General features: G+C 41.9%; 1 protein-coding gene across 1 annotated transcript in view; it reads left to right on the top strand.

Annotated features, from left to right (window-relative positions):
- The first annotated feature begins 4999 nt into the window (after positions 1–4999).
- LOC139374230 (potassium channel, subfamily K, member 10b) overlaps positions 5000–12465 on the top strand; it is a 30203-nt gene continuing 22737 nt past the window's right edge. Inside the window, exons 1-2 of the mRNA XM_071115255.1 lie at positions 5000–5057; positions 11143–11555. Of these exons, the coding sequence (XP_070971356.1) occupies positions 5000–5057; positions 11143–11555 (471 nt within the window). The remainder of the gene's footprint in view (positions 5058–11142; positions 11556–12465) is intronic.

The following is a 12465-nucleotide window of genomic DNA, read 5'->3' as shown; positions in this document are numbered from 1 at the left end:
GTCTCCAGACAGCTAGCAAGGTAATTCGTGAGAAGTGAAAATTGCATGTAAGTGGTAATCACTGAATTATTGTAGCAGCCCTGTCGTACTGAGTATTTTGAGACTAAACCTTTAACCTTTAAACAACCTGCCTGCTGTGGCAGTCCAAGCCCACCAGCATACATCCCTGATTTTAAAGGGTAGGTAGTATAAACGTAATCACTTGTAACATATGGATTTGCATTAGTATACGCATCAAAAGTCCCAATACAAAGTTACACCTCACTTTTTGATTTTGGGGGTTATTACATAAAACAGATCTGAATTCTGAAGAATGCCGAAGTCATGTCTGAAAATGTTTTTCCAGGTGTGATGTAATATGGAGGACCCTGCAAGCCAGCTTATTCACTACAATATAAACAGGCTGAGTTAGCTACCAAAGCGAGGGGGAGGCAGGCGCTTCACCGGGCTGAGGGAGAGTCAGGGAAATCCAATAGCTACAGTGCATTCGGAAAGAATTCAGACTCCTTGACTTTTTCCACATTTTGTTACGTTACAGCCTTATTTTAAAATTGATTAAATATTTAAAAAATCCTCATCAAACTACACACAATATGCCATAATGACAAGGCAAAAACAGGTTTAGGAATTTTAGAAAATGTATTAAAAATAAAAAACAGATACCTTATTTCAAAAAAGTATTCAAACCCTTTGCAATGAGGCTCGAAATTGAGCTCAGGTGCATCCTGTTTCCATTGATCATCTTGCTCAGGTATTTCAACATGAAGCCAATGGTGACATTAAACCAGTTACAGAGTTTAATGGCTGTGAAGTTACTCCACAATACAAACCCAATTGACAGAGGGAAAAGAAGGAAGCCTGTACATAATAAAAAAAGATTCCAAAACATGCATCCTGTTTGCAACAAGGCACTAAAGTAATACTGCAAAAAAGTTGGCAAAGCAATTCACTTTTTGTTCTGAATACCGAAGTGTTATGTTTGGGGTAAGTCCAACACAACACATTACTGAGTACCATTCTTCATATTTTCAAGCATAGTGGTGCCTGCATCATGTTATGGGTATTCTGTAATCGTTACGGACTGGGGACTTTTTCAGGATAAAAAATAAACAGAACGGAGCTAATGTAACAGCTGTCCAGTGAAGACAAGTACGCTGGTCTCGGCACCAGTGTAACAGATGTAATCGTACTTTGTAACTTATTGCGTTGTGTTTTTAAAGAAAGGACTGTCAATCAAGCGATCCCAGTTGATTGTTGTTTTTTCTGACAATAGACACAAGGAAGCACATTAGATGTGCAGGACAACAGTATGTGAATGGCTGTAGATTCGTGATAAATCTGGAAATAACTGTGAATTAGCAGGGAGCTAATGTGTCCATTACAATTGGAGCATGTTAGCTAACTCATCTCTTCCAGCAATAATTGTACAAAGCACATCCCAGAATGCCTCCAATATCTAACAGGTACCGTACACATATATAGACACATCAGGACATGTACATAGTGAACTCGTACACATTGAAAATATGAAAATAGAATACAGTATTTCAGTATGTGACCTACCGCTTGCATGTCAAAATCAGACTGGGAAAAATGTACGCTTGCGATTTCCCCCTATCTGCAAGCATGACCAATGACATAACACCTTATTGACATCTGACTTGAACAAACCAATTAGAATACATAAACATAAAATACATATTTATGCAGTGTCAAGTGGAAAGATAACCAACCCTGTTACACTAAGCACAGTCAAAATCCAAGAGGAAAACCTGGTTCAGTCTGCTCTTCACCAGTTACTGGGAGAGTAATTCACCTTTCAGCAGGCTTACCAAGCAGGCTTACCAAGAAGACAGTGAATGTTCTTGAGTGGCTGAGTTACAGTTGACTTAAGTCTACTTGAAAATCGATGGCAAGACCTGAAAATGGTTGTCTAGCAATGATCAACAACCAATTTGACAGAGCTTGAAGAATTTAGAAAACATTTATGGGCAAATGTTGCACAATCCATGTGTGGAAAGCTCTTAGAGACTTACCTAGAAAGACTCACAGCTGTAATTGCTGCCAGAGGTGCTTCCACAAAGTATTGACTCAGGGGTGTGAATACTTATGTAAATGAGATATTTCTGTATTTAATTTTCAATAAATAAGCAAACATTTCTAAAATGATGTTTTATTTTGAATTCAGGCTGTAACACAACAAAATGTGGAATAGGTCAAGGGGTATGAATACTTTCTGAATGCACTGTAATTACATGTTGATTTCAGAAAGCAATTATCCCTTATCATTAACAGTATAGGCCTATACCAGTAGTCAATAGATGGGGTCATGCCAGACATGACATCACACACTTACAGTAAATGGTCTCGCTCAACAGCAACGGCCAATCAAAGATAAGGTGATAAATACCCCTTCTCCAAACACAAAGAAAAAACAGAAAATCTGATGAACACTATTTTGAGTACTCTTTGGTCAAAGGAACATGCTGTCAACAGCATATTGCTATTGCTGCCATGTTCCTTGTTTTGTTTAAGGGACCTTTTGACCCAGTACCGCCCATTATGAGCAAAGTATTATGATTTATATTACAGCTGTGTGGTGAAGTACACAAGTGGGACAGATAACTCTCCCTCAAGGCTGGAGTGTTGGCAGTGTTGGGCAGCCCACTTACATCATAAACCAATGTTCTCTACTTTTACCAATTTGCTCGATATTTCCTCTCAGATTCCTGAGTAGTGATCATTTATGAGCCTCAAGCTTGAAATATCTCTCTTGAAGTGTTTAAAGGCAAAAACTCTTAATTTGTGCAACTCAATATTAGGAAGGTGATCTTAATGTTTTGTACTCTGTGTAGCTACTTGTGTAAAACATACATATTTAAATGTTAAGTACATGAACCATAGGGACAAGGGTCATGTCAGCCATACATTTGTATTAATGACAACTTTGTGTACAACAATCTATCCTCAATGTGTACATGTCATTGACATACGGTAGGCTATATGCAGGCAGAACCCCTCTTGTTAACCTCTTAAATGCCGATGTGTTAATTCTGAATAATGTCCTCTGACATGCCCTAGTAGTTGTTCACCTCTAATTTTGCAATGAGGTTTTGTACTGTGTATTTGAATATTGTTTTCTTACACATATTGTATTTCTACTACTGTACGTTGCTTTTTAGTTAGGCTTAGGCCTACACTGTTTATACACACCACCTTTTATGCATATACTGGATTCTTGACATAGCTCACTGTAATATATCTACTGCTGTACATGTCATTCTTCCTTTATCTTGTGTAAATTCATCCTGTCTGTATACGTGTAGATTGCATTTGGATTACTGTTAGTGCTATTTGGGTTGTTAATTGAATTCGTTATGACATTTCTTGATTTATTTTTATGTTTCAAAAAATATATATTTGTGCACTTGTTTGACGTTTTACTGCTTTGTTTGGGAGCTAGTAACATACGCTTTTCGCTGCACACCGTACAACATCTGCTAAACTGTGTGAGCGACCAACAAACTCTGATTTGATTTATTCACAAATCTATGCCCACAATAGGATGACTACGATAGTATATCACCAATCAATGGCTTGCTTTCCTTGCAGACAGTTTTTACACTTGGTATGCCAATTCTATTTCAGTTTAAAGTCAGACAGCTGTCTATCATAACTGGTTGAAGGTTCTTGGGGAAGCATTGTCTATAGCAACTACAGCCGCTCAGTGTTTCTGGAGGTGCACTTTTCTCATTGTGGAATACCATTGTAATGGTTTCTCTGGATAATTATACATTTGTTAAACAACAGTGAGATGTTCAATGAACTGTATCAAAATGAAACGAAATGATGATATATCCATTTGTTTGTTTAATTTCTTTAAAAAAGTGTCCACTAGTGGTTGAATGATATGCAATTATACTACTCAAATGCATAATTCAACACATAATATGCAAATCATAGGACATTTTGATGTTATTAACATCACGGCAAGGTGCTTCGTTCAGCAAGGCCGATCCACTGCAAAAATAACAATAATTTGATTTAATTTCAGTTTTTTTTAAACAAATTGTAGCCTACTGACTGAAAGCGCGTGTTGTATCTTAAATGCATTTCAAGCATCCCTATAAAATAAGTGATGTTTATCTAGAACCTCAAAATAACAGCGCAAGATTTTATGGCATCTTTTTAATGGGCACAGTGACAGTATTGCAGAGATTACTGGTCTCGATGTAGGCTATTGATTTTGATACATTATGTATGATTTCTCCAACATCGGATGATGTAATGTTTTTTTTAGTTGTCTATGCTTGAATACATTATTTATGACTTTTACTCCCGCGCCATGTGCCTACACGCCGGTACCCAATCGTGATTGGAGTGGAGTGGGAATTAACTGAAAAAGGAGGATAGCCGCTATCCCTCCCTGTCACAAAATAGTAAGTAAACCATTTAGACATTTATTAATTAGCATGTATATAATGAACCTACAGTATTAGTGGTAATATCATTAGTACTTTTAGAAAATCGTCCATTGATGGAGAGATGGACTACTATCCAAGAAACGTCGTTCTTCCTTTGTTGGGGTTACATCCACATCCTTGTGTGAAGTTCGTTGTTCTAAATGCGTTCGTTGTCCACTTCTGTTCGGAGCCTTCTTCAAGTGGTCTGGCGTGCGAAATGTGTTGTAGCCCATAGGGTGGTCCTGAGTGGTGCGACAGACAGTACACATACATAAACCTCATTACTATCAACCGCTGGGGTGCACCCACCCATGTCAAGCTGAGAAGGATAGGCAACATCTATGGCTTCAGACCCTGTCATTGCTCCAGACACATTTTCGCCTTACTTTTCGGGTATATTTTATCATGCCATTCGAAGCAACAATAATACATATTTGTGACAAGGGCACTGGCACATTTGTTTTATTTTTCTACATTTTCTCAAGCGCTATTGAGCAGATCTATGGTCTTTGTGTTTATTGAGAAGAACAATAGCTATGAAATTTCCACTGGAAAACCCTAGAAAACAAGTCAATTTGGACCCGGAACAACAAGGTTAGTAAATGTACATTTTACTCTAAAAGTGGAGTTTGTGTAATGATAGCTTTGTGCAAGGATATGTTGACTGAAGAACCTGGGTATACAGTTGTCTCAGCATCTTTACTGTGTGACTTGGACAAAATTAGTTACAATGTGAATAGCTTTTCTTTCAAATAATTTATGTTGTGTTTATTTAATCTAAAATAGGAGCTTTAATGCCATTTACAATCATGCAATGTGCTTTTTATGACGCCAGGCGGTTGGGAGTGGATCTCTTTCTTCTCCATCCCTTATGTGCTCAGCTGTGTGGTAGGCTACAGTGTGCTCTTCGTTAGGGATAGATAGAGGCGGGGATAGGACAGCTGCTGGGGAGATGTCGTTCAGGCCAATTGGGAATTACTGGGCAGAGACAGAGCCTTTCTACTTACATTCCGCATGCTATTATCTGATTCAGTATTTGAATGTGGTCCTCCACTCTTAATCTCCATACTGAACCCACACAGACAGACTCCTTTCATGTGATGTTTCCTCATCTACAGCTGCTAGGCTGGATAAATCAATATTCTGGCCTCCCACTGTGCCACTTGCCTGGCTTCCCAGACTCCTTGTTCCAGCCAAACGCTACGCCACGCCCACGGATGTTAGCTTCTTCTCCACAATGAGTCTGGATCATAGATTTATGATAGACATCGCATCATTGTATCTGTCCAAGTATGGCGTATATGAGAGCATGGGCAGCGCCATTGAGGCCATCTCCATTTTGAAGTAGTACATTTTCTTCTCCTACTACTTCAATGACTTTGCAACGAAACTGAAAGGGTGCACACTGCCACCTGTATATTGTGTTGTTTGAACAGGTATAAAGCCAAGGTTGGTGATTTACTGCCACCTGCAGTTCTGGAATGTTTGCTCACAAGTATAATTAATTGGCCGATCCAAAGACAGTACAGTATGAAGATAGGCATAAACTGCTTCTCCAATAGAACTGCCCAATCATGCTTGTAGGCGATGCCATGGCAACGCTGGCTAGCTAAGCTCATGCGCAGAAACACAAATTGGGTCTAACAGTCGTCTCATGCTGAACTGCACATGTACAGGCTATCAAGTCAAAGGGAATTCTTCAATATAAAGTTGGTTTTGACAAAAATGAAAACTTGTCAATTTTTCACTTTTCCAAAGGTTGGAGTAATAACACATTCAACTACCATTATCCCAGAAAACCTAGACCCACTCCAATTTGGATACCGCCTCTACAGATCCACAGATGATTTCATCTCTAACGCATTCCACACAGCCCTTTCCCACCTGGACAAAAGGAACACCTATGTGAGAATGCTATTCATTGACTACAGCTGAGCGATCAACACCATAGTGCCCTCAAAGCTCATCACTAAGCTAAGGACCCTGGGACTAAACACCTCCCTCTGCAACTGGATCCTGGAGATCCTGATGGGCCGCCCCCAGGTGGTAAGGGTAGGTAACACATCTGCCACGCTGATTCTCAACACAGGGGCCCCTCAGAGGTGCGTGCGCAGTCCCCTCCTATACTCCCTGTTCACCCATGACTGCATGGCCACGCACAACTCCAACACCATCATTACGTTTGCCGACGACACAAAGGTAGGCCTGATCACTGACAATGATGAGACAGCCTGCAGGGAGTAGGGAGGTCAGAGACCTGGTAGTGTGGTGCCAGGATAACAACCTCTACCTCAACGTGATCAAGACAAAGGAGATGATTGTGGACTATAGAAAAAGGAGGACCGAGCACGCCTCCATTCTCATCGATGGGGCTGTAGTGGAGCAGGTTGAGTTCCTTAGTGTCCACATCACTAACAAACTATCATGGTTCAAACACACCAAGACAGTCGTGAAGAGGGCACGACAACACCTATTCCCCCTCAGGAGACGGAAACGATTTGGCATGGGTCCTCAGATCCTCAAAAAGTTCTACAGCTGCACCATCAAGAGCATCCTGACTGGTTGCATCACTGCCTGGTATGACAACTGCTCTGCCTCAGACCGCAAGGCACTACAGAGGGTAGTGCATACGGCCCAGTACATCACTGGGGCCAAGCTTCCTGCCATCCAGGACCTCTATACCAGGCGGTGTCAGAGGAAGGCCACAAAAATTGTCAAGGACTCCAGCCACCCTAGTCATAGACTGTTCTCTCTGCTACCGCACGGCAAGCGGTACCGTAGCGCCAAGTCTAGGTCAAAAAGGCTTCATAACAGCTTCTATCCCCAAGCCATAAGACTCTTGAAAAGTTAATCAAATGGCTACCCGGACTATTTGGATTGTCCCCACCCCACCCCCCAATTTTACGCTGCTGATACTCTCTGTTTATTATTCATGCATAGTCACTTTACCTCTTTACCTTATTTGTTATATATATATATTTTTCTTAAAACTGCATTGTTGGTTATTAAGGGCGTGTAAGTAATCATTTCACTGTTGTATTCAGCGCATGTGATGAATACAATTTTATTTTAAAGGGATACTTCAGGATTTTGGCAATGAGGCCTTTTATCTACTCCCCCAAAATCAGATGAACTCATTGATACCATTTTTATGTCTCCGTATCCACTATTTAGGAAATTAGAGGTAGGTTTCGTGATCCAATGCTAACTAATGATTGGAAGTCTGTGGGTATCTGCTAGCATGCAACCAGATGCCCATAGACTCCCAATTATTACGCTAACGCAAATTAGCAATTGCGCTAGTGCAACTTCCTTCAAACAGCATGCAGAGACATAAAAATGGTATCCACGAGTTCATCGGACTCTGGGTAGGTAGATAAAAGGTATCATTGCCAAAATCCCGAAGTATCCCTTTAAGACATTGACTCGAACATATGTTGAGCAACTGGATGCATCCGGTTTTCAGGGGAAATGGAGGGAGAACCTGTGACACGACTTCCACTTTTGGGCATTAATAAAGCTACACTCTGTCATAACTCCTCCTCCATATTTACTGGATCGGTTTGTCAAGATCAGAAGTAATTAAATGCCGCTCAGGCGTTTCTTTTACACCTGCTATGTTAGGTTACGGAACGAATGCGTACACATTCGGGGATATCTGATTGGTCCAGAAACCGATGGGTTGGGCCAGAGCAAGAACACGTGGGTAAAGCGCTGGTTTGAAAATTCGTCATTGGCTTTGATTTTCTGATGGTTTAGAGATAATCCAATTGCTGATGACTTTGTTTTGTATAATGCCTCTCGTCACCACAAACGACTTCAATGATGGCAGTCTCAGACTAAAGTATGTAACGCATAGAGAATGATAGAGGCCTCTAGTGGCCAAAAGGCCGATTTAGCATGGGCAACGCCATTGAGGGCTTCCACCATTTTAATGTAGTTAACTGGGTGCAAGTTCCAAATTTATTGGCTGATCCCTCTTAATGACCCCGTTGGAGTCATGTCCAACTGGCTCATCAGGAGGGATCAGCCAATCGTGAAGAAAAAAATTGACTACTTCAAAATGGAGTTTGTCTCAATGGAGATGCCCCCTGTACTCACAGACGTCATAATGGGAACTATATAGGGATGCTCTACTATTCTTTGAGCTAATGACAGAGCGGCGGAATAATTGAGTTTGAGTAGTCAGGCTACTGTGCCCCAACAGTATACAAAAAGTTTAGGTATCAGATTTAACACTTGCACTTTGTGTGGCTTGGCATAAGATATTTCTGTTGTAAACATGGATAGGAGGTACGAAATGATCATATCATGATCTCCAATCATCATCATAATGGCCTGTGGATGGCATCATCATATCCAGGATTTACCAGCCAATACCAGCCAATCAATCAAGAACAAAAAATCATCTTTATCATCCATGCAGTTTAATTGAGCTTTTCTTTGAAGATCCTCCAGTGCATCACATCACACTTATTTTTGTCCTGTCAGCTTTGTATTCCTCTGGTAACGTCTGGATGAGAGACAGAGAGAGCGGTGGAAGATGGGGAGGAGGAATGTATTGGATAAAAGCATTAGCCTACTCTCCTGCATAATCAAATCTTGTGAAACTATGGAACTCAACAGGAGGTGGGTTCAGTGGTTTGAATAATATTATATATTTTGTGAAAGCTGAACTTGGAGCATACTATTCATTTCAAAGCCACAGTAGGTTTCAAATCTAGATCGCCATTACAACCATGAGTTATGCTAATAATGATGGAACCATTTGTGATTGGAATTGAATGGCTATTTTTAGACGGATGCAGATTTAGTGGTAGAGAAATAGCTCAACCCCTTTCATAAAGTACTCGTCCAAGTATGATAAACTGTAGTGCCCATTTATTCCATTCCACTCATTTATCACAAACGATGCAAACCAACTCATGGTTTTGTCAGAGGAGTCAAGACACTTGAATGGGTGGGCTGTAGAGTTGGATGTTCTATAATATCCATCAGCAGGCCCCTTTCTGTAGCTTGCAGGTCTGAAAATATTACACAAAATGTCTTCCTAAAAATAATCCCACCCACCCTAAGAAGTTAATTGTGAATTCCTTAATTGTGAAGCCAGTTTCCCAAACTCCTAGTCTTGGACTAAAAAGCAAGCTCAATGGGGAATCTTCATTGAAAGTAGTTTTAAGTCCAGGACCATGCTTCATCTGTGTCTGGCAAACTGCCCTTATTGTCCTAAAAATAGCTTTTTAATTTTTTTCCTAGGCACCGGTAATGTGGTAACTCAATGTGGCCACGTTGGTGTTGATGTTGGTGAATCTCCGGCTGTGTGTTCTCATCCTGATGACAGTTTGTTTTGATCAATTTAAACTGTGATCCATGCCAAAGGATGGACTAACATGATTTCAATCCCTGTAAGTGAGTGAAACTTCCTTGATGTCCTTGAGTCTTCATGACAGGTTGTGTTGGTGTTCATACTAAAGGATGCTAGACAGTTGTTCCAGGAACATAGTATGTGGTAGTGTAGTAAATGTATAATACAGTAAAATACACACAAAGTACAGTTTAAATAGAAAAATACAATTCTTCACAAATTACGCATATTCTCCCAGATATGTATTAAATGAATACATTGCATATAGTATGCAAAGTATGACATATCCTGCAAACAAGGCTTCTTGTTGCAATTACACAAACACATCTTTAGTACAATAAGATATTTGCTTCTAGAATACTGACAGGGGCTTTTTAGATTGTGTCACTTTAAAAATAAATAAAAAATGGGCTAGCACGTTACATAGCCATATGGCCAGTCAATCTCTCAAATTAAACAAAGAAGCACCTCCCTATGAACAATGAGCTCTTTTTTAAAAACAGAGTGTTAGGTATTGCATCATGGTGAAACCCAGCCAGGCCCCTCCCACCCTCCCTGGGGCTCAGTCAGAACAATCTCCCATAGGAGGAGATCTAAATATGGATGCCTCCTTGACAAAGTCCCCCACCTTGGGTGACCCCACCCCCCTCCCCATTCACATGCATTTATTGCACACCCCATTCGCAATGCAATGACCCAGTGGCAGTTATCCCCCTCTCTTACTGGCCACGCTTGTCTATTAGAGAGATTGAATCCTGCTTTCGGAGAGGAAAGCGTATACATTTTTTAAGCACACTCTTGTCAATGTTCTTGGTGTCTCTGTGTGTCAACAACAACTTGTCCTTCCCTTGATATCAAAACACCCACCGCATAATGCCATTTAGATACGGCTGTGGAAATTAGAATCGAGGGTTGAATACAAAACAATTCTCACTGTGGTAACATTATTACATATCGCAATGGCCTGCTGGGATCTCAGAGAGAGAGAGAGATGAAACGCTATTCTACCCTAGGGTGGAATGGGGCATCAGTCCAGGGCTGCAGGCTGAGTACTACACTAATGGCTTCTATCATTAGTCTGCTCCGATAGATGAATACAGTTATCCAGTTATCTGCCTCTCCGTTAATGTCTAGAACTGCAGAGGACAATGCACCATACTTGAACTTTGACTGCTTTGGGGTATTATTCAGGGCAGGTAAGGTCAATATCAACATTGTCAAAATGCCCTGTAATAACAAACTAAAATGCTATATTCCTAGAGGTTAATTAAAACAATAGTTTGCTAACACTATAACTCTCTCTCCTCCTGTTAGTGGCAGTCCAAACCAACTTGGTCCCTCCCAAGAAGGTCCAGTCAGGGATGGTCCAATCCAGCCCTGTCCAGGCCAGTGGGGCAGCCATGCAGAACCCGATGGGCTGTGATCCCAAGGGGGCCAACGGCCACTGCCCCTTACCCCGGCTCTCCGTCTCCTCCCGTTCCGCCAGCGTGGTGGCCAGCATGGACACCACCGGTGACCTCTTGGCCCTCCACTCTGTGATGAAGTGGAAGACGGTGGTGGCGGTGTTTGTGGTGGTGGTGGCCTACTTGGTGGGTGGCGGCTTAGCCTTCCGGGCCCTGGAGCAGCCTTTCGAGAGCAACCAGAAGGACAGCATCACCCTGGAGAAAGCTTTGTTCCTGCAGAGGCACCGCTGTGTAATGCCTGCTGAACTGGAGGCACTCATCAAGGTGAGTGTTGGTGGTGGTGGTGGCTCACTACATGTGGACACCTTCTTGTCAAACATCTCATTCCAAAGTCATGGGCATAAATATGGAGTTGGTCCCCCCTTTGCTGCTATAACAGCCTCCACTCTTCTAGGAAGGCTTTCCACTAGATGTTGGTACATTGCTGCGGGGACTTACATACATTCAGCCACAAGAGCATTATTGAGGTTGGACACTGATGTTGCACGATTAGACCTAGCTTGCAGTTTGCGTTCCGATTAAACCAAAGGTGTTTGATGGGTTTGAGGTCAGGGCTCTGTGCAGGCCAGTCAAGGTCTTCCCCACCGATCTCGACAAACCATTTCTGTATGGACCTCGCTTTGTGCACGGGGGCATTGCCATGCTGAAACAGGAAAGGGCCTTCCCCAAACTGTTGCCACAAAGTTAGAAGCACAGAAGCGTCTAGATTGTCATTGTATGCTGTAGGGTTAAGATTCCCCTTCACTCGAACTAAGGGGCCTAACCCGAACCATGAAAAACAGCCCCACACCATTATTCCTTCTCCACCCAACTTTACACTTGGCATTATGCATTCGGGCAGGTAGCGTTCCCCTGGCATCTGCCAAACCCAGATTTGTCCGTCAGACTGCTAGATGGTGAAGTGTGATTCATCACTCCAGAGAACGCATTTCCACTGCTCCAGAGTCCAATGCTGGCGAGCTTTACACCACTCCAGCCAACGCTTGGCATTGCGCATTATGATCTTAGGCTTGCGTGCGGCTACTCGTCCATTTCATGAAGCTACCGACGAACAGTTATTGTGCGGATGTTGCTTCCAGAGGCAGTTTGGAACTCTGTAGTGAGTGTTGCAACCAAGGACAGACCATTTTTGCGCCCCACGCGTTTCAGCACTCGGCAGTCCCATTCTTTGAGC

The sequence above is a fragment of the Oncorhynchus clarkii genome, chromosome 19, assembly GCF_045791955.1.
Source record: "Oncorhynchus clarkii lewisi isolate Uvic-CL-2024 chromosome 19, UVic_Ocla_1.0, whole genome shotgun sequence".
Classification (NCBI taxonomy): domain Eukaryota; kingdom Metazoa; phylum Chordata; class Actinopteri; order Salmoniformes; family Salmonidae; genus Oncorhynchus; species Oncorhynchus clarkii.
This window is presented reverse-complemented; position numbering and strand designations above follow the sequence as displayed.